General features: G+C 39.2%; 1 protein-coding gene across 8 annotated transcripts in view; it reads left to right on the plus strand.

The window, feature by feature from the left end:
• The window catches only part of LOC107741597 (glutamate receptor 3), a 126,745-nt gene that overhangs the window by 12,496 nt on the left and 86,595 nt on the right, over positions 1–27,654 (plus strand). For all 8 annotated transcript variants that reach the window (XM_016554345.1, XM_016554346.1, XM_016554351.1 and 5 more), the window contains exon 3: positions 22,099–22,338. In XM_016554345.1, coding sequence (XP_016409831.1) covers positions 22,099–22,338 — 240 coding nt within the window. The remainder of the gene's footprint in view (positions 1–22,098; positions 22,339–27,654) is intronic.

Genomic DNA, 27,654 nt, shown 5'->3' on the forward strand with positions numbered 1-27,654 from the left:
GATTCATCCAGTAATTAAACAAGTACATCTTGAGTGAGTCATTGAATCTTTCATTCATAAATTACATGTGATTTTGTTTAGTTGCCTAATGTTTTTTCTTCAGAATCACGAGAGAACCACAACTTCCACTGGGGGAAAAAAAAGAAGAAAAAAAAAACTCAATTTATCCAGAATCATGCAGTTCTATTTTGCACACAAACAGCTCTTAAAGAGTTTTTATGTACTCTGTTGATTTTTGTTCATGGTATTCAGCTCCAATAAATGGTTTGCAAAAAAGAGACACAGGAAGGATGTTTGATATCATTATTTAATGACATTGGAATTGAAACTGGGAATCGAAAAGAATCAGAATCTATAAGAGGAATCGGAATTGATAAAATTCAAACGATACCCAACCCTATGGACAGCCACGGCTTCGTTTTCAAAAGTCTCCATTTTAAAACGGGGTCTTCTGCATTTCCAAAAGTCTCTGTTTCCGAGGGTCGAAAACTCCAGTGTAGTGTGGGTGCCAGGCGTAACCGTAACAAAAGTTATGGACTTTTAATACAAAAACACACTAGTGTAATCGTAGCCTGAAAGCCGGTCTGGAACAGGGTATGTGAGTGGAGCGGAGTGACGGCCATTTCCCCTCCTCACTCGAAACATTCTGCAATCGCTCTGTTCCAGCTTCACTTCAGGCTTTCCATTCCCCGCTCCAAACCATCCTGGAATAAGACAAATCTGCTTTTTGGAACCAGACAGTCTAGTTACAGTATCTAGCAGCAGGAGCCAATCTAAGCAAGCCCAGCCTTGACCAACTCAAACCCGCGACGTTGGCAGTGTCATGCTCTGCCGGTAGCGCTACAGGAACACACATTATTTGTGGTGCAAAATGGGTGATTTTTAAAAATGTTTGACAAACTCTTAATCTCTCATGAGTGGCAAGGTTTCTCTTGACTGTCAGTCAGCAGGACAGCACAGCTTGTAATACGATCAAACTCTCAGCTGCAAAGAGCATATGTAATGACAGATTGAAAGATGAAAGACTCGATTGTTCTGCCTCTTTCTTCCTAACTGTCTCTCGCTTTTATTTTAACATGAAATTGTGAAGTCATGTATGACTTTCTCTCACAGATGTCCTTGACAGTCTATGGTATCTTGGCCCAGCGCTGTTCTCATTAGCCAGAGCGTCGGCCCACCGGAGGTGTTTTGTCAGGTCATTCTCCCCCTCGCAATCTGAAGCCAAAAAAAGCAACTTATGCCTGGGTCTCCAGTCAGAATCGTGGTGTCCAGCATTGCTGGAGTCGGGGGAGATCTGTCAAATCAGAGGGAGGATGTCTTCAGGGCAAGTGGACAGTCGCTGTTCCACCATGGATCAACTGTTCAGGCAGCCACAGAATGGACAGAGAATGAATACACGGCTTCACAAACATATACACATACAGTAACTGCATACTGTTCATCCACTTGGATCATATTAGAAATATACATTTTTACATTTCCTAAAAGCAAACATGAGTGCGCGTTGTCAGTGTACTCACTAGAGCATTGTGAGTGATTGTTAAGGCATTATAATTAAGTTTATAGGGTGTTTCTAGGATTGTTGCTAGGGGGGAGTGCCTTTTTGCAAAAAATAATTGTAATAGTTTTTAATTTTAAGGACCAATTCTCTCTATTACTGGCATATTGTCTGTATATACTTATAAAGCACATATTAATGCCTTATTCTGCATAACCATATTCTAGATACCTACACTTAACAGCTACCTTACTAACTATTAATAAGTAGCAAATTAGGAGTGTGTTAAAGGCAAAAGCCATAGTTAATAGTGAGAATTGGTTCTTAAAATAAAGTGTGACCAAAGCATATATTTTTGCAAAACTCCAAAAATGTACCTAAACCTACAATTCACTGTGATTTCATAATGAAATGAACACTAGTGGCAGTAAGCCACTAATAACTTTTATTCCTTTTCACACAAATCATGATTACGTGGCAGATTATCGGTTCATAAAGATTTATTTCCACATGGTTCCTTCACTATACTACACTGAACAAAATTATAAACGCAACACTTTTGTTTTTGCCCCCATTTGTCATGAGCTGAACTCAAAGATCTAAGACTTTTTCTATTGCAACAAGCAATATTTAGAATCATCTGTACTAAGTATTATATTATGTTCTCTACTGTATCCTAAATATCAAGTATGAACATTAATGACGCTTGTGCAAAACACCACTAATAACATAGATTCCACACTTTCATTTACCACACTATTGAAAAAAAGTATCTCCAGAGAGACCTCCATGGAGGCCTGCAAACATTGTTTATGAATTTCTAATTGACCGTTATTGGTGGCAATAAATTAACCTTTTCAGATTTACTACAATCAAAGTAAACATAGCGAGTGAGTATACCATTCAGAGTTATTACCCGTTTAGCAGTTGCCCGCTACAATCACATCACACTTGCTTACCTGTGTATGGAGGCTTCATTCAATCTTACATGTGCTGATCAAATCATGGCCATTAGGAGATGATAGGTCGGACCTTCATCCGTCCTCTTCTCCTTGGATGTGCTTGAAGAGATTTGAAAGCAGGCTATGCAGACAAGTGCATTTGATATTCAGCTGAAAGAAACCAGGAAAGATCAAGGCCCCATGATGATTGGCAATTCATTTGTATGCTTTAAGAGGAATGATATCTTCAACAGAGAACAGTCAAGGGTACAAATAATGTGCTGAAAGAGGATGTAAAAGAGGATATAGACAGAGAATAAAAATAAATACATAAATATAACTCCCTGAAAGCTCTATATGATGACTGAAGGCACAATATGAAACTGCTTAATAAAATACTACTACTAATCTTATCTACTAATTATTAAATGATTGCATTACTATTACTACTCCTCATACTTGGTATTGAGCTCAAAACTCCCACACTTAACTTGTCCTGAATCATTTGTGGCATTGACATGGATAACACCTCACACCAGGGGTTTTCGAACTTCTTATGCCAAGGACCCCCACATATTATGATCCCATTGCAAGGGACCCCCTTCCCAAGTATAAAGGCAGCTTTAAGTTTAATTATAAAGACCCACTTAAATACATCTAAAAACAGTATGATTTTATAATGACAATATGTTGATTGAGATATTAAATGATCCAGAAGCCAATTATTTATTTCTGCAAACAATATAATGTCTTTATATTGTCATTATACTTCAGCCAAAGAAGTATAATTTGGACATTATATACCTTGTATTAAAAGTTGTCCTACCCACTATTCATTTTAGATGCACAGTACTTAAATTAAACATTTTCAACACAATATTTGTCTAATTAACACTTTATTTTAATCGTCCACTTTAAATATTCTACTAACTATAAGTAACTTTGCAAATTACATGTCAACTAACTCTTATTAAAATGTTAGTAGACTGTTACTAAGTAGTAGAATATGTTGACTTGCAAAGTTACTTATAGTCAGCAAATTGTCTGTTGGTGGAGCATCAAAATAAAGTGTAAGCAGATATTAAGCAGACAGTCTACTAATACTCTAATGACTACTAGTTGACATGGAGTTACTTATGGATAGTAGAATGTCTAAAGTGGACTATCAAAATAAAGCATTACTGTATTGTTTTCTCACTGAACAGATTTTTAAAATTCTGATTTTTACTTTTTAAAATCATTTTTGAAAACTATCTGTTGAAAACTATGCTTGTCAATACAATAAAATAATTGTATTTGCATGATTTCTGGCTAGTCTTTAGAAAGCATAAAGGAAAATGTTATTTTATAATGTAAATAATGTATATAGACAGGTACCATTCACATTTCTTAAGAAAATACTGTAAATAACTAGTTTTTTTTAATTTTATTTCCCTCATGTTTAAAGAAAAGTCAGCAAAAATAAATAAATAAATAAAATGAAGCAATATGCTGGCACCATGTGGCAGGAAATATATGCAGATATATGCAGAACAGTATGCTGGAAAGGTCCCATAGAGACGGCCATTGTTCACAGTCATCAGGGGATGTGGTCCGTCAGTGAATTTGTTGCGGGATTCCATGGCGTTTCCATGCTATGCAGGCAGGTTAGGATTCGAGGTCCCAAAGCGGCAGCAAAGCAGTCACATGGTATGCTTTTTGTCAGTAAAGGGCACAGCGTGGTGCGCAGCAGTCAAGCCTTCCATAACTCCATACCCTGTCCCTCCACCAATAGATTTTTGTATTGTTTGTGTTGCCGCTGTCCTTGGTCCTGAACGACTGCCCTTGCCAAAGCGTCATGATCTCACAGGCCTCGCCATTACATGAGAACAATGACATCATCCTGTGGAGTGAGGCGGTGGTGGGCAGTGTTATGAAATCCGGTATAATTAAGTCTTTATTTCTCGAAGAGCATTACAAAACTCATCACTGCTATCTGTTCCCAGAATCGAGCTCTGGAGAGATCCTAAGAGATAGCTTTGGGAAGACAGAGGGCAACAAACACTTCACTCACTTGAAGGCAAATAAAACACAATGAATTTTTAATGCCAATATCAAAGGAAACCTGAGGAGTGTAGTAGCGGAGTCTTATTTATCCTGGTATCACTGGTGCTCGCAAATGTTGTTTGATATAACAGCGTCTTTCAAGTCTCTAGTTGCTTGAGGTGCTGCATACTCCATCCATCCAGCCGAAGTAGCGCTTTGACCGTTTTCAAAACCAAGGGGACGTTTTGACAGCGTTGCAACGGTAGCGTCGGTCTGGCAGTGAGCTCTTATTAGATGGAGCGCTGCTCTTATCTACCTGTTGTTTTTGTGGGAGCATGTTTCGAGAAGTTCTTTTCTCCTAAATCACTTTTTGAGGCAGAAATCAACAGATGACAGATCTTGCCCTCGCTGTTATTGAAGATGATATCAGAATGATGATATGACAAGAATGCACAGCTGACCATAAAAATCACCAGTAAACAGAAGGGGGAAATAAGTATAAGAGTAAATATTCCCACAGCCTCATAAAATCTCATTTATGCTTTGAAAATGTTTATCTGCAGTGCAAAGCTGCAGATGGTTTATGGCGAACCTTATGACACGCTCCTGGTGTGCACAATCACACAAATGAAAATGACTTGTTATTATGGACTGTTTATCACTCATGCGTCACAGCTGTGGAAGAAAAAAAGGGCTTTGTGATTGCGACAAAACAGCAGTGGGGTTAGGGAAAACAGGATGCACCATTCTTTCAGAGATTCACAGAATAGTTCAGAAAGTGTGAACAAAAAGAGAGACTGGGGAGTGTTCAACCAATCCATCAGTTTAACCATTTCAAAATTAGCTGCAGGGGCAAAATCATTATCATACATGAACACAATGCTCCTGAGGTGACTGTACAAGTTGTAAAATCTATAAAAATGTAATGGATTTAAAGGACAAAACCAATTTTGAGGTAGAAAATTAAAATCTGGTATGTAATTTTATTTCCAGTTGCATTAATGAATATTAAATGACAGAATGTGGCAGATTATCGGTTTTGCACAAAAAGACTCCGTTTTGCACAGTTCCTTGCGCAATACTTGCACTATGTTATGACCTCCTTACCATAGTGCATGATTTGTAAACAAATACATTTTGACTAACCAGCTCAATATGAATGGCTTTTCCGATCTAGCAAACATCTTTGGTGTTTCATACAATTGCAGTTGCAATACAAAACGCTCGGGTATGAATCCCATGAAACACTAGTCACGACAAAAGAGCTTAAAGACTGTAGAAACAAGCTAAAATGTGTTTTTATCTCACGTTTGTTTTTGTCGACTCTATCAGTTAGGTTTGGGGTCGGGTTTAGTGTAAGTGGCACGTTATTCTCAAACACGGTAGACTATTATTAACCTTTGAGTGCCACTCACCAGACATTTCATTTCCGAGCAGCAGCGATACATACAAAAATAAATATAATGAAACACTGACAGATTCACAACCAGCTATACTAAGTATTAAATTATGTAGTATACTGTATGCTGAATACCAAGTATGGACATCAATGATGCTTGTGGTAAGCACCACTAATAACAGATAGCACACTTTCATTTACCACATTACTGAAAATATCTCTCCAGAGAGACCTCCATGGAGGCATGCAGACATTGTCTATGAATTTCTAATTGACTATAATTGGTAGCGATAAATGAACCTTTTCATGTCCACTACAAGTAAAGTAAATATTCTAAAGTAAGTGTACCATTCAGTGGTATTACGTGTTTAGCATTTGGCCACTATAATCACATCACACTTGCTTACCTGTGTATGGAGGCTTCATTCAATCTTACATGTGCTGATCAAATCATGGCCATTAGGAGATGATAGGAAGGACCTTCATCTGTCCTCTTCTCCATGGATGTGCTTGAAGAGATTTGAAAGCAGGCTATGCAGACAAGTGCATTTGATATTCAGCTGAAAGAAACCAGGAAAGATCAAGGCCCCATGATGATTGGCAATTCATTTGTATGCTTTAAGAGGAATGATATCTTCAACAGAGAACAGTCAAGGGTACAAATAATGTGCTGAAAGAGGATGTAAAAGAGGATATAGACAGAGAATAAAAATAAATACATAAATATAACTCCCTGAAAGCTCTATATGATGACTGAAGGCACAATATGAAACTGCTTAATAAAATACTACTACTAATCTTATCTACTAATTATTAAATGATTGCATTACTATTACTACTCCTCATACTTGGTATTGAGCTCAAAACTCCCACACTTAACTTGTCCTGAATCATTTGTGGCATTGACATGGATAACACCTCACACCAGGGGTTTTCGAACTTCTTATGCCAAGGACCCCCACATATTATGATCCCATTGCAAGGGACCCCCTTCCCAAGTATAAAGGCAGCTTTAAGTTTAATTATAAAGACCCACTTAAATACATCTAAAAACAGTATGATTTTATAATGACAATATGTTGATTGAGATATTAAATGATCCAGAAGCCAATTATTTATTTCTGCAAACAATATAATGTCTTTATATTGTCATTATACTTCAGCCAAAGAAGTATAATTTGGACATTATATACCTTGTATTAAAAGTTGTCCTACCCACTATTCATTTTAGATGCACAGTACTTAAATTAAACATTTTCAACACAATATTTGTCTAATTAACACTTTATTTTAATCGTCCACTTTAAATATTCTACTAACTATAAGTAACTTTGCAAATTACATGTCAACTAACTCTTATTAAAATGTTAGTAGACTGTTACTAAGTAGTAGAATATGTTGACTTGCAAAGTTACTTATAGTCAGCAAATTGTCTGTTGGTGGAGCATCAAAATAAAGTGTAAGCAGATATTAAGCAGACAGTCTACTAATACTCTAATGACTACTAGTTGACATGGAGTTACTTATGGATAGTAGAATGTCTAAAGTGGACTATCAAAATAAAGCATTACTGTATTGTTTTCTCACTGAACAGATTTTTAAAATTCTGATTTTTACTTTTTAAAATCATTTTTGAAAACTATCTGTTGAAAACTATGCTTGTCAATACAATAAAATAATTTTATTTGCATGATTTCTGGCTAGTCTTTAGAAAGCATAAAGGAAAATGTTATTTTATAATGTAAATAATGTATATAGACAGGTACCATTCACATTTCTTAAGAAAATACTGTAAATAACTAGTTTTTTTTAATTTTATTTCCCTCATGTTTAAAGAAAAGTCAGCAAAAATAAATAAATAAATAAAATGAAGCAATATGCTGGCACCATGTGGCAGGAAATATATGCAGATATATGCAGAACAGTATGCTGGAAAGGTCCCATAGAGACGGCCATTGTTCACAGTCATCAGGGGATGTGGTCCGTCAGTGAATTTGTTGCGGGATTCCATGGCGTTTCCATGCTATGCAGGCAGGTTAGGATTCGAGGTCCCAAAGCGGCAGCAAAGCAGTCACATGGTATGCTTTTTGTCAGTAAAGGGCACAGCGTGGTGCGCAGCAGTCAAGCCTTCCATAACTCCATACCCTGTCCCTCCACCAATAGATTTTTGTATTGTTTGTGTTGCCGCTGTCCTTGGTCCTGAACGACTGCCCTTGCCAAAGCGTCATGATCTCACAGGCCTCGCCATTACATGAGAACAATGACATCATCCTGTGGAGTGAGGCGGTGGTGGGCAGTGTTATGAAATCCGGTATAATTAAGTCTTTATTTCTCGAAGAGCATTACAAAACTCATCACTGCTATCTGTTCCCAGAATCGAGCTCTGGAGAGATCCTAAGAGATAGCTTTGGGAAGACAGAGGGCAACAAACACTTCACTCACTTGAAGGCAAATAAAACACAATGAATTTTTAATGCCAATATCAAAGGAAACCTGAGGAGTGTAGTAGCGGAGTCTTATTTATCCTGGTATCACTGGTGCTCGCAAATGTTGTTTGATATAACAGCGTCTTTCAAGTCTCTAGTTGCTTGAGGTGCTGCATACTCCATCCATCCAGCCGAAGTAGCGCTTTGACCGTTTTCAAAACCAAGGGGACGTTTTGACAGCGTTGCAACGGTAGCGTCGGTCTGGCAGTGAGCTCTTATTAGATGGAGCGCTGCTCTTATCTACCTGTTGTTTTTGTGGGAGCATGTTTCGAGAAGTTCTTTTCTCCTAAATCACTTTTTGAGGCAGAAATCAACAGATGACAGATCTTGCCCTCGCTGTTATTGAAGATGATATCAGAATGATGATATGACAAGAATGCACAGCTGACCATAAAAATCACCAGTAAACAGAAGGGGGAAATAAGTATAAGAGTAAATATTCCCACAGCCTCATAAAATCTCATTTATGCTTTGAAAATGTTTATCTGCAGTGCAAAGCTGCAGATGGTTTATGGCGAACCTTATGACACGCTCCTGGTTTGCACAATCACACAAATGAAAATGACTTGTTATTATGGACTGTTTATCACTCATGCGTCACAGCTGTGGAAGAAAAAAAGGGCTTTGTGATTGCGACAAAACAGCAGTGGGGTTAGGGAAAACAGGATGCACCATTCTTTCAGAGATTCACAGAATAGTTCAGAAAGTGTGAACAAAAAGAGAGACTGGGGAGTGTTCAACCAATCCATCAGTTTAACCATTTCAAAATTAGCTGCAGGGGCAAAATCATTATCATACATGAACACAATGCTCCTGAGGTGACTGTACAAGTTGTAAAATCTATAAAAATGTAATGGATTTAAAGGACAAAACCAATTTTGAGGTAGAAAATTAAAATCTGGTATGTAATTTTATTTCCAGTTGCATTAATGAATATTAAATGACAGAAGTGAATCAGCAGATTCTCTTTTAATTTTATATACTCACACAAGCTGCATTTTTAAAGCAGTTGGATCCTCTCGCTCTCATTTCTGAGTAACCCAGCCTGGCAATTTCCATTTTATTTGCTTTTGAATTAAATGTTTATTATGTGTACACCATTAAAATGGGGTGATGGCTGTCGGCACAACATTAAGTATTAAGTAAATTCATGCGCCAAATTTGAATTGTCCATGTTTTGATGTTATAACACATCCTGTTGTTGTTCAGTTGTAATAAATGCACACTTTGTACTTGCTGCTAATTTACACAATTTAGGGATAAAATACATATTTCAAAACTGCTTTTAATATTTGGGACACGTGCATAGAAAGACTTCTTCAAAACACATTTTACTATTTTTAGTCTGCTTGACAAACATAAAATTTACTGTTTCACTTTATTTTGATGGTCCCTTTAACACATTCTGTTAACTATAAGTAATGTTGCACCTACTGTTGGGCGACCATCACAATAAAGAGTAAGAAGATATTAAGATATTATTTCACATGTAGGTGCAACGTTACTTATTGTCAACAGAATGCTCAAAAGGGACCATCAAAATAAAGTGTTACCAAACTGACTTGTATTTTTATACCTTTTAAAATCTCAGTTAGTCCTGAGATGTTTCCACGCTTCCTAATATCAGTAATTATAGAACTGGTGATCTCTGTACTGTAGAGTCTGTCCTTTTTCTGATTAATTCTCAGCCTGTTCTGTATTTTTCTCTCCCACCAGCATGTTAGGTCTGTGTTTCAGCTCTGTTGTGCTTTTGAAGGTCAGAGTGACGTCTTCAACTACATTTAACACTCTGTGGGCTTCAGCCTTTCTCAGGGAATAATGGAAAACTGTTAACATTGTGCATATTTTTCTATAATCTACTCTGGTGCACCAGGGCCCCTCTATTGTTCCTCGCTCTGGCTTTGTGGAACATGTATTTAGGAGGCATAGGAAAGGCACAAAAGATGACAAAAGTCCCATTTGAATGGAGTGTGCACAGGCTTTTAGATGGTCCCCATCCCAAGTTTATTATGGAATATGATTTTGGCAAGTTCTCAGTAGCCTCTGTTTAGAGAACACACATACGTCTCCAGACCCAGTCAAGATTAATGAAGATCCCCGGATTGAGAACTGATCCTACTGATCCCAGGGCCACTGAGAGCTTTTAAACTATTGCCCTGCAGGAAAGATGACATCATTAGGGAGGAAGTGAACATTTGGTCTAGCTTAGCCATATAAATCTACTAGCTTTCCAAGGATATAATGTGCTGAAATGGACAAGATTAGCACATTTTCTGTGTCTGCACCAACACCTGCCAATATTGTACATATATAGGCCAGAAATAGCAAAATATGTGAATATTTAATATGATGTATGATAATTCATGACCTATACATAGAATGCAGTCTTCCATCAGCTAGCTACAAATAGAACATTTAATGTATATTTTATCATTCCAAGCTTTTGATTTACCTTCAGAGCCCTGTCAATGCTAAAATAGCTAAAATTGCTGTAATTCAAATTTTGATGCTAAAGATACCCAGCATGCTCTAAAGTCTTGCTTTAAGACAAAGTGCCCCCTCTTTTCTCTGTTACGGTGCAAGCAGTAAACCATAAAATGTTTAATTGGTTTAAGATACCAGCAAGCACGATACCACAAGTTAATGCAGCTGGCATGAGCTTGACTCAAAATAAGGCTAGACAGAGCAGTGTCATCCAAGTGTAGGGGTATCATCATTTACCATTGATCTTTAACTGACGTGTCAAATAGACTGGTCAAATTGATCAAGATTCGCGAGCTAAAGACTGCTTTCACAAAAAAAGAATGCAGAATCACTGTGCACATCAATAACATCCAGCATTTTTGATATTCTAGCTTTTCATTGACATTTTCACAATTATAGAACCCCCAAACCAACTGTGTTGTAATTTTGATACCATTTCTATTGATTCCTCTGTGTCAGTTGACGAAATGGAGTGGAATAATACTGCTTACAACTGTGTTGCATTGTAGGCAGCTGACTAGCTGAATCCAAGCAAAGAAAAACATGTAGTGTAAGTATTGTAGGTCTGTGTTTGAGAACATGTATGATGAAATCAGGGTCATTTTGGGGGAATTTTTGATTCTGATTGGTGAGTTGCGGCTTTCAGTGGTCAGATATTTCCATATTAGTTACAATTGTTAAAGCTGGCAACACTGTAAATCAGATGCTCATCCAGGTCACTGAAATGGGTGCTACTTTATTAAGTTTAGTTTGTGATAATGTCTGGCTGACTGTACACTATCATTTTCTTACTGCTTGTTGGAGGTTGTGGTTTACTGAAATTTTAGCATTGCATTAACCCTAACCAAGTCATTGGGTTAAAGAATCATGATGATCCATGTTCTTTCCATGTTCCTTTGTAAATGGTTAATTCGAGCGGGTGTTCTCGCCACTTCGCGCATAAGCAAGCAAAAGCTGTGGGTACATTCCGTAGGAAGACTTTTTAGCTTGGCGTTATGTGTCCGTGGCTGTTTGTGTGACAGGCAATGAAATATTAAGTCACTCTCAAGTCAATCTGCAAATGCAAGGCCTGACACATGGCTCCTATTTATAACTCTCTACCTCTTTCTTTGTGTGGGCTCTCGCGGCTTTCCCCCAAAGTTCCTGGGTTGGATTGTTTTCTTGTTAGGCTTGCATGTGGATCAGAAAGTTCACCCCAGGCGGATATGATCCCTAATCCTGTCCAGCTGCAGACTGAAAAGACAATCTGGAGCGATTCCATGCTTGAACCTCCCGATGGTGCGCTTGGCTCAGATGTCCTCTTTTTGGAACAGCAAAAGAAAGGGGGGAAAATGTGATCTGTCAGAAGTGAAGCGCTGTTTAAAGGCATCTGAAAAGGGACAATTGCTCCTAAGCCTGTCATTGTGCTTTTATGCTGGCTTGGGTGACCTGGGAACTTGGTTGTGCAAAATAAGCAGCACAGACTTGCACAGCAGCCAGTCTTTCCCTTCTGTTCAAGTCAGCGGCTCTGAAACTCTGGCTGTCTCAGCGCTCGAGTGGCTGCCACTTCCATCACCTGTGTGTTCCCTTTTGTGGCCATGACCCGGGTTCTGCGTTAACCTGAGGGCCTCTTGGGTAATAGTTGGGCCTCTCATAGGTAGTGTGTCTTTCTTTCCTCATCCCTCACATCTCCAATGCTGTTCACGCTGGACTGCAGCTTCTTGTGAACACACCGCCTCCTCTTTCTCTATTACTGTCTTTCGTTTGCTCTCATCCTCCCTGTGCAGCCCACTGGTATCACAGACTCTAGGATCTGCTGGATGTGTGAGCCAAATAAGAATGCTGTTAATGAAGGCCAGTGTCAGTGATGAGAGGATTCTGAGCACCGCCGACTGCATCCTCACCCCACGATGACTTTGGTTGCTACCCAATTTACATACTATCAGTGCTATATAGCATTGAGATAGATTTGGAGGAGGGAGAGGATTGGATAGGGAAATGTCTTTACCACTGTCCTTGGAGTGGTTTTTAACAAGTTGGACATCGTTAGGGGGTTGGTTTGGGGCTGAATTTGGGTCTCTGATTTTAAGGGTAGTTAGTGGGTAGGGACTTTCCCATCATCAGAAAAGTACATTGGTGTGTGTGGTAGAGGCATGCAAACTGGGAAGCAGCCCGCATCCCTTTCATGGTCTTTGGTACTTTTTTTTACCACAAATCACTGAGCTACTCCTAGAAGACACATCTGCGGGCTGCCTGCAGGCAAGGCATAAGAAATGCCGAGATATATTCATACTGCCAAGCTCTGAAATAAAGAGATTCTGAGGCTCAGCCTGTAATGAAGTAGGGCCAGGAGTCCCTCTTTGCTCTAGCATTACAACCTCAGCAAGGACTCCTGAAAGCCGAGATAGGGAAGTGGACTCTTTACTCTTAAAGACCAAAAGTAGACTCGAGAGCGAGGTAGAGGGGAGCCGAGAGCATTCTTTACATGATAGCTTCAAGGTTAAAGAGTCCTCTCCCCTCCCGCCCGTGGCCTGTTTAGTTATTCTGGACAGTAACACCAGAGCTGAAAAGAGAACGCCTTGGGAGACTTGCTTTAAATTCATGCCCGTAATCAAGCAAACAATGCAAATCCCTTTCTTGCCAGGATTGGGTTTTTATCAGGCACTGCTTGTCATGAATTCCTACATATCATTTGAGAATACCTCTATGGTGAAAGCTATATTACAAGAGCCGGTCAGTGGTTCGCAGGTTAGCATCGGTGATGTGGAGGAGGAGTCGATGGATAGATATGTGGGTGATATGAGTGAGTTGACTCTAAGAATTCAGAAAGGCTGAGTGAAAAGAGAAAAGCACAGAAGGAGAGAGACTGAATGGTGCATCTGAGCTGCCATTTTTTCATCCCGCTTTACAAGAAACCCAGTTGAAACACACACCACCCACAGTTCTCGTCTCTCCCCTTTGAAAATGGAATCTCTTGGAAACTGCAGCTAAGTTACCCAGAGGAAGAGGCGATTTGCAAATGGCCTCCTTGACTACTTCCCCTGAGCTCTCTCCTCAACAAGGCTCGCTGCCCACTCCAGCTCCTGCTACGGGGGCGACTAGCATGATATGCTGAAGTTAGCTGCTAGAAACACTCAGTCCAAGGTCTCTGCTTTTTGTGTACGTGACAGAAATTGCATTAAAGTTTTCCTTACAACAAACCACCCTGAAATATTGCAAGTGTGGACAGTTTCATTCAGTGCTTTCAGCCAGCTTCTGATCATTAAGGAAGCACTTGCTTACCAAAATGTAAATGCCACACAGCATTTTACACTTTTTTGTCGTCTACTACATGCTACTACCATGTTTTTGAAACTGTACAGTGATAATACCATGCTTTTTGGAGAATTAGGGTACTTTTAGTACCACCCAAGTATTTTGGATTGCCATATAAATACAATGGGATATGGAAATAAGCATTCAGTATCATGGTATTACCATCTAACACCAAGGTTCTACTTTTGTAAGTATTACACTGAAAACTATCATCAGTCTCTGGGAAAGAGTAATTGGTTTCAATGTCAGTGGACTATCACTGGCTTCATTACCAGATACACTATCTAGTAGATATGAGTTAGATTATAATAGCATGTTCTCCCTAGTTTTTCCTTGAGATTAACTGTGTTTATAGCATACCAAATTCTACAGTAAATCCACAGCACCCCCTCATGCCATTTGATATTACAATGGCATCTCTGGGCTGCATGTCTCAGTTGCTCTCTACCCTACTATAGGAACATGCTCAGTGCTGCACTGCTGATTGGGGATTAGGCAGTTGTGGGAGACTTTGTCAACAGCTTTCTGAAAATCCAATTACAGAATATCATAAGCTGTACATGCATCAACCCGAGTCATAAACCCCCAAGGGGGAAAAGAAGTAGAAGGAGATTGTTGCATCCATTGCCCTTGTAATACATTTCCTCTGTGGAGAATGCATGATGTGTTGGATATTCTAGCAGAAATGGCAAAATGCTACAAGAGTGGATTGCAGCAAATGCTAAAGTGAATTAACAGCATGTTCACATTCCTTATTTGTGGGCATTGGTGGTCATTACGTCTTCTGTGCAGAGACGGTTTTACTTTTAACAAGGAAAGATAACATTTAAAGGTTATGTGTACAGTCTTTGTATGTCAGAACACTTTGTCCTATTCTTGTTTAATGTGCAGATACAACTGTAAGTAATTTGTAGGTTAATTTAAGAGAGTAGACACTATGACACTGACTCTATGCTTTCAAAACATTGCTCTGTTTGCTGGAGTGTCTGGGTTAACCAATGCAATGAGTTTGGGGTGAAATTAAACACTTCACTTTTAATAATTAGATTCAGATTTCTTACCTAGATGCATTAGCTGTCACTTTTTGAAAACCAGTTTGGTACTTTTATGATGTTTTGCCATTTTTTATGCGTGATAGCCCCACATATCCATTCACTTTCACTGAATGAAAAAATAATAATAACAGTGTGATTCTTTAAAATGTCTCTTTTTGTGTTTCACTGAAGGAAGTCTTTTGAGTTTGGACTCATATAAATACATGATGACAGACATTGTGGAAGATGTATTTTTGTGTACTTCATATATGCCCTGCTACTTTGTGTAATATACAGTGTAGTTGGTCACACTGGCCTTGTAAAATTCTCCAACACCTGCTATCTTGCTGAAATAGTGCTTGTAATGACTTCACTACAAACGGGAATAAGAAAAAAATAACAGTTTGTTGTGTTGCTTATATTCTGGTACAATTGATCTTTCTCTGAGGCATACAAAGGCTGAAAATATCTAAATATTTCTAATGATTACAAAGCCATGATTCCCAGAACATTGTGAAACAAGATACAAATCAATGGAGGCTAATAAATTAATGCATTAACCTCAGGCAAAGACTTTTTTTTCTTCAGGCAGTGATTAAGATTATATACATCCTTTTGAAAGTGAACAGGTTGAAAAGACAATGTAGGTCATGAATGAGTGATTTGGAGAGATCTCTATAGACCAATACAGTGGCAACATACAGTCGAACACGTATTGAATAATTTAGCTTGGGCTCTGAATTATGGATTTTGTTTTGCTAATATTGCTGAAATGCGACAAAAATGCAAGCTGCCACAAATAATGCAGACTTTGCTTGATTTGGTGTTAAATTCTGCAATTGCAAAATTTTACATACACACATATATATGATTGTAAATATTGTATTGTTCATTGCCATGCTAACATTCTAAAAAGCACTTTATTTTGGGGAATGTACAACAGAGATATGATTACAGTATCAACAGTTATGTACATAAGAGCATCATACTCTGTTTTCTGTGCACAAGCAATGCTTAGGGTTATGAACATTTCAATGTGAATCTTTTAACACTATGTTGCCCAATAAAATTTTTATAGGTGCCAGTGTGAGATGCTCTAAAAAGAGCAGGACATATAACCATGATATTGACCAACTGATTAGTCATGGACTATACCAACTGCTGATGTCACATGAGGTTGAAGGGCCTAGAGAAGACTTATGGTACATTATGTGTGTGTGTGTGTGTGTGTGTGTGTGTGTGTGTGTGTGTGTGTACACCTACTTAACCATATTTTGGGGACAAATTTATACCCAAAAGTGAGCTAAACCTGACAAAATCTCCAAACACCTCCCTTTGGGGACGTCCTCATTTGTAAAACTGGTATAAAAATAAAGTAAACAAAGTTGTTGTTTTTTTTTATGTAAAAATGCAGAAAGTTTCCTGTGAGGAGTAGGGTTAGGTGTAGGGTTGGTGTAAGGTGATAGAATATACAGTTTGTACAGTATAAAAAAACATTACGCCTATGGAATGTCCCCATTTAGAAACGTAAACGTGTGTGTGTGTGTATGTGTGTGTGTGTGTGTGGTTGGAATTGGTGCGGTGAATCATGACCCTTGGACAGGAGAGCAAGACAAGATGACTCTATTCTAAACCTTAGTGAGCTGCTTACCTAGACAGCATTGTTAAGCAACTAAGCACACTCCTGACAGGCTGGTGTTAACAATTAAATGTAAATTATATATTTTTCCCCCAAATTCTAAGACATGTATTCTTTATGGATAAATCAAGTTCATAAAGCAGTGAGACCATTTACTTTCGTATTTTTATGTATTGCAATATGTCTAAAAACTAAATTTGGATTCAGCTGTAAGCTGAAAAATACTTTGTAGTGTCCTGTGCGTGAGTGACAATTAAAAAAAAGTCAAGTATTGGGCTCCACTTTCCTCAGGATGCTGCCTTTGTGCAATATGCAGTGCAAAGACAATGCAATGCAAATGCATCTGTTGTATTGAGCCAGTTTGTAACCATAAACAGCAAAACCGCCAAAAGATACATTATGAAGTTTGGACATTAGTTTTGTGGCCAGTGCAATAAATGCAGTGGAAAATATATGTGTGTGCATGCAAGAGGATGCAGAATCTGAATGCATTTGCCTTTCAAAGACACATCCCGACTGCACGCTTCATAAGAGACAGAGATTCTTGTTTTCAGCTGGCATTTTGAATAAACAGTTTGAAGGACTTCACATGTCTCCTCACAAGAGCAGATACAATTACTTGCTCAAACCCCCAGAGGACTATCTTCCTGTGAGAGTGTTGTGTTTGGAGGGGGGAGGTGTTTGTAGGGGTGGGTGGAATAGCAGAAGCGGCAGAACGAGTCGAGAAGAGCGAGAGGAATAAGGACAGGAGAGGACAGTGAATACCGAAAGCTGGATGATCGACTCTGACATTTGCAGCAATGTGCTTTAGGTCTCTGGGCCATGTACAATCATGGTGGCGAAAGATGGCTTCAAGTGCATGGCACTGCGATTACATTATTTCAGTCCCAAACGCAGCCGTTGGGATAGAGCCTTTTCTAATGGTCCTTATCATTTCAACACCAGTGGCCTCACGGTTATTTGGAGCAGTCAGGCATGTGGAAATGCATTGTTCCTGCTGCAGTGCAGAGAGCGTCCTGATTAGCAGAATGAAGGTGCTGCGTGTTTTGACGAGTGCACGGTAATGAGAGCGCTAGCTGCTCGGGGGCGAGAAGGTAAAGATGGAGGGGCTGAGGAAGGATCCTTCAGCAATTCAGAGAGCCGTTAACATTGCTTAGCACTGTTCCCTGAGCTGCAATGAGCCCAGCTGCATGCCCCGTGCCCACCGGAGTAAACACGTTATCAAAATTTGACGTGACATGCTAGGATTCTCTGTGTAATGAAAAGCAATGAGGCAATGCTTGTGCTTCAAAACAGGGCTCGTAGTTACTCCAAGCACTGAGATTTGTCTCAATCTCGTGGAATTACTTTAAGAAATGAAGCAAGACCAGAGTACAAACACTGTACTTCACACTGAAAAAAAAAATGTTCAGAGATGTTCAAGAAAGGCCTTGGGGAATTCAGTCATGCCGGGTGTCCCAATAATGTTGCAAACCATGCTCTCTGGATAATTTTAAAGAGTTAGTTCACTTAAAAATTTCTGCAATCAATTACTCAAACCCGTAAAACTTTTGCTCAATTACAAAACACAAATTAGGATTTTTAATAAAACCCAAGAAATTTCTGTGCATCAATTAAAAGTTCATTCACCCAAAACTTTGTAGTTTCAAAAAGTTAAAAACGACATCATAAATGTAATATTAATATGTAATATTTCGTAACTCTTTCCCTGCCAGCGTTTTTTTTTTTTAAGTTGCCAGCTACCGCAAGCATTTTTGATGATTTTCATAAAAATTTCATGGCCCCCAGAATATTTTGTTGTATGAATATCTGAACAATATATCAAAATAAAGAAGAGAGCCTCTATGTTTAAACAAAAACAAACAAACAAAAAAACATCCGTTTTAATCTAGCTTCAAGCATTTTTTTTAATCAACACTTGAATGCAGGTAAGTTTCATAAAAAAGCAACATTTTGAGCAAAAAGCTGAAAAAAATAACCCCCCTAGGGTAAACAGAACAGAACCAACTTTAATGATTAATGTAGCAGATATCATTAATGTTCTAAGTGATTATTTTATAGAACAACATAATTCAGTGGTCTGACTCAACGAGAAATATCCAATGCCGAGTCCTGACTGGAAGAGAGGAGGAGTTGGGGATGGAGGTGGGTGATTAGCTCCTGAGAAAAGTGATAGCTGCTGAATAATGACTGAAAGGACCTTATAAAGGGAATTATGATTGGTGTCGTATTCCTATAGGTAGACGTGGATAAGCTGAGTGTCAGCTGATGCGAGCTTGACTAACGTGACCTGCCAGAACTAACGCTACGCTCCATCTGGATCATATTCAGTACGATGATCAAAGCAAAGATGCAGTAGATGCTTCCATCAGCACCCTCAAAGCTTCACAGTCCTTTATCACTTCCTGGATCGACATTTCATTCATTATGCAGTTTTCATTTATATGCGGCTTATTGTTGATGATCGCATTATTTTTCATATGCATATGCTTACATATGAGATTGCTCATTTCTGCGTCTTCCTCGCCTGTGTTTTTGATCGGGACATTCTAGACTCATTCAGGAGATGCGCAATAGCATCCCCGAGTGTATAACAGTGAGAACACGGAAACATGGAAAATTCTGTGTTCTGCAGGGAAAGAGTTAAGATTTATAGTCATAATCAATCATTTGTCAAGTAAATTAAGAAACGAGGCATGCATGTGAAACCCTTTTTTTTATAGTGTAGAGTAGTCTTGCAGTAAACCAGTTGCATTAATGTTGCCCTTTTTCAAAAACATATTGTTCAATATTGTCCAACTTGTTATTTTGTCCTTTTTCACCAATTAAATTGGAATGAATGGACTTAAGAGTAGTTCAAGGCTGCTTATTTAAGAAGTATAATTTATGTAATACTTGGATAATGATGCTTTTGGAAAAGCAACACTACTTGTGTGCACGTTGTGCTTTAGAAAACCCAAACTTAGTCTGTATATCAAGTGATACTGAGAGTTATGGTTTGAGAAGAGAGTTATTCAGGAAAAGAAAGGTGCCAGGCCTGAAACAAGTAAGCTTAGGGAAACATCCAGATGGTTGGGGTAGACAGGCCAACACAAACAGGCTTTAGTTGGAGTTGAGAGACGACTGCGTGCAGAGGCATCTGACATAATTTATGTATTTGGTTTGAGTTTGTTCAAAGCCTGTCCTAATAAGTCCAGGACAACTGATGGAAGGGAAGCAGCCAGCTCCTATCCCTCAGGAGAAATGCTGTGTCAGAACTGGACCAAATTAAGAGGAAACTGTGGGAAATGTTGAAGACCAACAGAGTCGGTGAGGAGATGGGCAGCTTAACTAGCCCCTACACAGTATAATTGTCACTCCACTGCAGGCCTGTTATCGCACATATGTGCCAGAGTAATGCAGCTGTATGGATGACCAGCTGTTGAGCAATAGAGAAGACAAGGATTTTGGAATCACCACCCTGGTTAGACTTTTGATTATAGGCATAAAATCTGGTCCACTTAGTAGGTTATTCCAACAAAGAACCTTTGATTATAAGGTTATATGATTTATAAGATGTTCCTGTTTAACATCAGCCATCTATATACATACTGTTCATGGATTTTTTTTATTACGTCTACTTCCAATGTGGCACATACGTATATTGTAGGTCAGGATTTTCTTAATGAGTAGCTAATGTTACTTTTTCATTTTTCTGGAGCGACATGAATGTCTCATTGTGACAAATCTCAGTGTCTCTTCTACATTAGCAGGCCCTCTAAAGTAAAACAAATATTGAGAGAGAGAAAAAAAGAGAAACATTCTGACTCTCAAGTAAAGTCAAGTCAAGTCACCTTTATTTATATAGCGCTTTTAACAATACAGATTGTGTCAAAGTAACTGAACAGCATTAATTTGGAAAATAGTGTGTCAATAATGCAAAATGACAATAGTAAACACTCATTTTTCAGTTAAAGGCAGTTCATCATTGAATTTAGTGATGTCATCATCCAGCTCAGTTCATTTTAAATAGTATCTTTGCAATCATTTGCAATCAAGTCAACGATATCGCTGGAAATGAAGTGTCCCCAACTAAGCAAGCCAGAGGCGACAGCGGCAAGGAACCAAAACTCCATCGGTGACAGAATGGAGAAAAAACCTTGGGAGAAACCAGGCTCAGTCGGGGGGCCAGTTCTCCTCTGGCCAGACAAAACCAGCAGTTCAATTTCAGGCTGCAGCAAAGTCACATTGTGCAGAGGAATCATCTGGTTCCTGTGGTCTTTGTAAGAGGAATAATTTATTCCTCTTACAAAGAGTTATTATTATAATAATAACTCTGAATAATTTTGCACATTGTGGTTGGGCTGACATGTCTATGAAGGGCGAGACTTTAGAGAAATGTTGTGGTTGAAGGGATGAGTGGTCTAATTCAGAGGTTCAGTCTGGTGGGAGTCAGCAAAAGGGCTGAAATTGTTTAAAACACCTATATTTAGAATTAGTTTAATGGGCTTTTTAGAGGTACTTTTGTAACATCACCAATCATACTATTGTTGAAGCAGGGCAGAGGTGTTAATGTTTTGTAGGAGTCCACTTATGTCTACAGTACATGTGGTAACTAGGATTTTTCACAGAATTTCATCAGCCAGTAGTGAATTATGAACATAGAAATGTTAAAAAAAAATTGCTGGTCAACCAATTTGGATGCTTCTTCTCACAATCTGTTAATTTAGCCACAGATTGCATGATTTGTTTGTGAAAACTGTTGTTATAATGAGCATTTTTAAATATCTTTTAAGAGTTAGCATCTATATTAATATACAAATTCGTATTACTTCTTCTTGCATACAAAACTAACCATGTTGTTGCCCCCGGCTAAATACTGTAACAATTCAGATGAGGTTCTCTGCAAACCGTTACATTTCTGTGTCAGTAATTGGATGTTATCAGTTCATAGAGATGTGCATAATTATGCTTCATTTGCTTCAAGTGTTTTGGGAGAATAAGGAACAGCCAATCAGACGTGAAGTTTTGTGTTTTGTTTAAGGCAAGAGTGTGTTGATGGGTTCTCACTGTCGGACGCAACACAGCACTTTCATCTGCTGGAAATAATGCAATTATTTCTCCGCTTATATTCATGCAGTCAAAACAAATTTCCATGTTTGTACAGATTTTCCTATTATTGCAATTATTCACATGCCCACATCATTGGATTCCATTTGGTAGGATTGGTTTAGAATTGTGCAGTTGTTTTTTTGGACACTTTTTACTGTTTACTGTGACATAAACAAACTAAGCAAACTTGTCGTGCTCTGCTTCCAGTTTGTTCGCAGTTCTCCAGAGGGGTGTACGCCATCTTCGGCTTCTATGACAAGAAGTCCATGAACACGCTGACCTCCTTCTGCGGGGCCCTCCACACCTCCTTCGTCACACCCAGTTACCCCATCGACTCAGACGTGCAGTTTGTCATCCAGATGCGCCCTCCACTGAAGGGCGCCGTCCTGAGTCTCCTGTCTCACTACAAGTGGGACAAGTTTGTCTACCTCTATGACACAGACAGAGGTAAGTCCTCTTAGTTACCCGTGGAACACCAAGCGAAATGGTCGGCCTACATGAGTTAAAGAGTTAGTGCTGATTTGAATTGTTTTTGCTGGGTTTGTAGCACATAAGGAGCAGTGCATGATGGAGGATGGATGCCCCATTTGAGTCCTTGGGGTCTGGATAGAGCGCCTGCAGTACTGGTGCAAAGGTCCAGATATCTCTGGATAGATACATGATGAATTTAGAACTGATGTGCCCCAGTTCTGAGCGGCATAGACGAATTTGGGGCCCTAAAATACTTTACTTATTAAATAGCTCACCTTACTTTCCTAATACAGTTTATCTGCATTAGAACTGAACAGGGATATCGATTTCAAACAGTTCATAAAAACACATTTAGCTATTTTAAAGCAATGGCTCGCCCAAATATGAAAACTGTGTCTTCATTTACTCACCCACAAGTCAATCTTTCCTTCATGGAAGACAAAAAAAGACATGTTCTGAAGAAGGTGCACGTTGCTCTTTCCCATAAAATGAAAGTATAAAATGACCTGTGTCTCATGAGATATTACAAGGTGGCAATTTTGTATGAATTTATACAATGTGAATTGTACAAAAACATACGATTTTAAGAAAAAAAGAAAGCATGAAGGTGCACCCCTAAACATAACCATCACTGGGAGTAAGCAAATGAGATTCGTATGAATTGATGCAAATTGGACACCAATTCACCAAAATGTAAATTAGTTTCAGATTGCCATGAAATTGTGTTCGTTACAAAAAAGAAAGAATAATAAAAAAATAATAATAATAAAATAAAAAATAAATACAATTTAAAAATAAAATAACAACTCGCACCCTATATAGTCCACGTTTTCTGAAGGCATACAATTGGTTTATGTCAGTAACAGACAAAAACTAATTGATTATTCATTAAAAATTAATTCATGTTGCACCAGTTTGGAAATGCAACTGAGAATTGAGAGAAACAGAAAGATTATCAGTGACTAATGAGTTAAATATCATTTTGCCGACACTATGTGCTAATCAGACACAATGTGATTCCAGTGAATCACAAATGACAGCCAATCAGAAGAGCGCGTTGGTGGGCTTTCTCTGCAAGCACACTGCTTTCTCACACTCACAGTGAAATGGGAATTTACATGAATTAATACAAATTAAACCATTTGAATGTTTTTCAAAATACTTCTTCAGTGACTGATACAGTCTTTGTCATAAAATATACTTATTTGTTTGAATAAAATTTGCTTCAAATTTGTTTTCAAGATCTGAAGTAAATTATCTATCATGGATAAATTAAAAAAAATAAAAAATCATTCACAATTACAGACAAAATCAAATTAAACCATTTTAATATTATACAAAACAATAATTTCCTGTCCTGTCAGCCACGACATCACTGAAAGAAAACATTTTGTTGCTCGTCAGGTATCGCTGACATGACTGGTTAAAGCTCTGATTAACAAATCTCGTGTCACAGTGCTGCATCACATCTGGTTAGGACACAGTGTTAGAACATAGAGTCATATGACAATACTATACAATACTAAGTTTGGTGTCCCATACTTGGAATATGTGCTCTGCATTTAACCCATCCAAGTGCATACACACACACACAGCAGTGAGTAGTGAACAAACACACACCCCCGGAGCAGTGGGCAGCCAATGCTGAGGCGCCCAGGGAGCAGTTGGGGGTGCGGGTCTCACCTCAGTCGTGGTATTGAGGGTGGAGAGAGCGCTGGATATTCACTCCCCCCACCTACAATCCCTGCCGGACCTGAGACTCGAACCCACGACCTTCGGGTTACAAACCCGAATCTCTATCCATTAGGCCACGACTGCCGCAATATTATTATTATACTGCTTTGGTATGATTGTATTGTCATTCTTGAGGTTTGCAGCATCTGACACCCATTCATTTTAACTGTATAAAACAAAGCAGTGTGAATATCCCACCAAACATCTCCTTTTGTATTGCACCGAAGAAAGAAATCCATAGGGGTTTGAAACAGCGCTGGGGTGAGTAAATAATGACATAATTTGAATTTCATGCAAGTAAATGGACAATATGAGGAGTGGCAGTAAAACAATAGGATCCTAAAATGTCTTTGTTACCTAATTAAAATTCAGGGCCATAACAGTGCCGATGCCTCATCACCCCCCTTACCCGAGTGCACCTGTTCTTGGGCCATGGTTTGTGTTTACTAATCATGAAGAGGTCACAATCTCCGTTTGACCCAGAAGACACCTGGCCAATGATTCAGCTCTTCCCGTACTTTATAGATGGCACTGCAGTCAACTCCTCTGCGGCAGTCACAACATCTGTGCTGTGGTCGACGCCGCACCGCTGTTCTACCATTCGCCTTTCTGCACCGTGTCCTATTTAACCATTCATTCACTCGCAAGGAAATCATCATTTCCCATCGCTCATCTCAAACGGATTGAGCAATTAATTAAACTCAAGTGCTTTCTGTTGAGGAAATCTGCGATGAGTCAAAGCGTCTCATGGCGGCACACAAGCTTGAGGCGGTGACACTGGCATTTCGGGTCCCATTAAAGCCCGCTAGCATCCTGCGGTTGAGTTCACAATGTTTTTTCCCGCAAAACACATCGCTAATTAGATGAGACACAGAGCTAGCTCAGAGAGCTCAATGATCCCCCCCCCCTTCCCATCCCAATGTGTCCTTCATAGCAGCTTCCGCCTGGATTTGTTTCACTGCGATTTAAAGGTCATTTCCTGTAAGTTGCCAAGAAGCTTCGCAGTTCAGTAAAAGACAATACAAAGAGCAGTTTTAGCATATCTCTCAAACTCCAGGACATGTAACAAAGGACATTATGTAAATTGATTGGCATTTTAATCAAATTGCATTAACATACATGATATGATGTACGGCTGTCACAATACCAGATTTTCTATATACACAATTATAGTCACCAAAGAATCTGCAATAACGCCAATTATTGTGGTATCTTTACAAATTCCATCTTTAACTTTTTTGCTCAATTAATCACATTCAAACTAGGTGTGTGCTCCACTTCACTTTTAGGCATACACTCGTGAACTTTCCCTCAAGGGAATTCCTGCTATTTTCAAGTGCGTTTGACATTGTGAAGTGGATGAGAGACGTTTACATGGACAGACCCTCAACCCCTTGATTTTGACTGAGGGAGCGAGTCTACTTCATATGTACATTTCAGCAGCTCCATATACTACAGTGCAACACGACTGTCACATCACAGCAGATCATGTTTAATTTACCACTACCCCACACGACTCGACTGCATGATATTATTAGAGATTTTGAGATTTAACCGCACAATTGCTACCTTATGCTGACTGTTTATTACACAGTCATAGTTTATAGTATTAGGGCCCTATCATACACCCGGCGCAATGCGGCGCACGTGTTTTTGGTAGTTTCAGCCTGACGCAGTTCTCATTTTCCCGTCCTGCACAGCGTTGTTTAAATAGCAAATGCATTTGCGCCCATGGGCGTGCTGGTCTAAAAAAGCGGTGTGTTCAGGCGCATTGTTGCCGCATTGTTATTTTGAGGAACTGAAAATAGACTGCGCATAGACCAACTCAAACCTGGCCTAAAGTCTGGCGCAATATTTTTTCTTTGTTATTTAAAGAGCGCGTTAGTAATATGCGCCTATAGGCGGGTGCACAACGCGCGTACACTTTGCTTATTACACACACAGGGATGCGCAGCAGCACACAAACATTTTTAAATATGAAAATTACATTCCGCCATGTAAATAGCAATCCCGCCATGGCGCGAGCGCAACAAGGGGATGGGAGAGAGACTCTGATTGGTTTATTGCACGTTACGCCCAAAAAACACCCATTACTCATTAAGAGAATAGGGACAACCCGTTCAGACCATGCCCCGGGGTGCGCCGACCGTTTTCCCGTCGTTAAACTAGCAAAAGTGGATTCGGACACGCCCTGAGTGCACCTGCGCCGTGCGCTTTAGACCATGCGCTTAGATCGTTAAAATAGGGCCCTCAGTCACTTTTGCTCAAACACCGTTCAGACCATGCCCCGGGGTGCGCCGACTGTTTTCCCGTCGTTAAACTAGCAAAAGTGGATTCGGACACGCCCTGAGTGCACCTGCGCCGTGCGCTTTAGACCATGCGCTTAGATCGTTAAAATAGGGCCCATAAAATTTTATTTGTTTATTTATTTTTAATATACTTTTTTCCAAAAGCCAAATCATACCCACAGTATAGGCATATAGAATGGTGCATAAAACAAATTCATAAGGGGAAAAAATTTAAACAAGAATTCACCTCCATAGCATATTCCAAGTGATCAAGGGCTTAGGATGTTCCAGTACAACCGATTGCAAGGGTTTGCCAGTAGTGGGTCTTATGCAACGCAATCAATGGCGTATATCTGAGTCAATGAGACAGCTAAGTTAGAGAGGGCAGGACTTTAAAAAGTATGTGAAACACACCCTTTTAGTGTATAGAAGCAGAGAGAGAGAGAGATTGTGTAGCCATAACTGTACAAAAGCGTACAAAAAAACTACTGTTGATCGGCACTTCCTGCCGAATGGGATATCTGACACCCTATCTTTTTACAGAATCCATAAAACTCCCACACAGGGGAGCCACGATAGTAGATCTCCTTCATTTATTCTGATGTGTGGCAAACAGCATTGAGGTGTGATACCGCCTCCTACTGTGTTGGAGTGTCAACCAGATACTACAATTACTGCTGCTTGATTATTTACGACATAATAACAATTAAGCACATAACAATGTTTCCTTAAGAAAGACCTTGATTATTTACAATGTTGCAATATATTGTGACACCCCTAAAATGATGTACAGTATAATTTATAATAGCAATTGCAATTAATCACATAACAATATTTGCTGAAAAAAGACTGTAACAACGTTCGTAGGTCGGGAAGAAGGAGGCGGGAACCGGCGAACATTTGAACAAAACTTTAATAAAATAAACAAACACAAAATTAAAGTAAAGCGGCAGCCCCTCGCGGACGACTGCCGCACACAAAACAAAATAAAATCCAGGCCTGGTCCTCTCTCGTCCAACACTGTCGTCACTCCTCCTTTTATCCTTCCGGAGCTCCTCCGTGGGACTCGAGACCAGTGAGTGGCGCAGGTGTCTCACATTAGCATTTACTCACGTCACATATTACCCTCTCGTCACAAAGACCCAAAATGAAGATTACAAGACATTGCATTATTATGAGAAAGAAGTAAAGTTTTGAATTGATAGACAGGCATATGTCAAGTTTAGGTAATAGGGCCTACTTCAGGGTTGGATTTATCCAATGGCTTATG

The sequence above is a fragment of the Sinocyclocheilus rhinocerous genome, unplaced genomic scaffold, assembly GCF_001515625.1.
Source record: "Sinocyclocheilus rhinocerous isolate Xijiao unplaced genomic scaffold, SAMN03320098_v1.1 scaffold195, whole genome shotgun sequence".
Taxonomy (NCBI): domain Eukaryota; kingdom Metazoa; phylum Chordata; class Actinopteri; order Cypriniformes; family Cyprinidae; genus Sinocyclocheilus; species Sinocyclocheilus rhinocerous.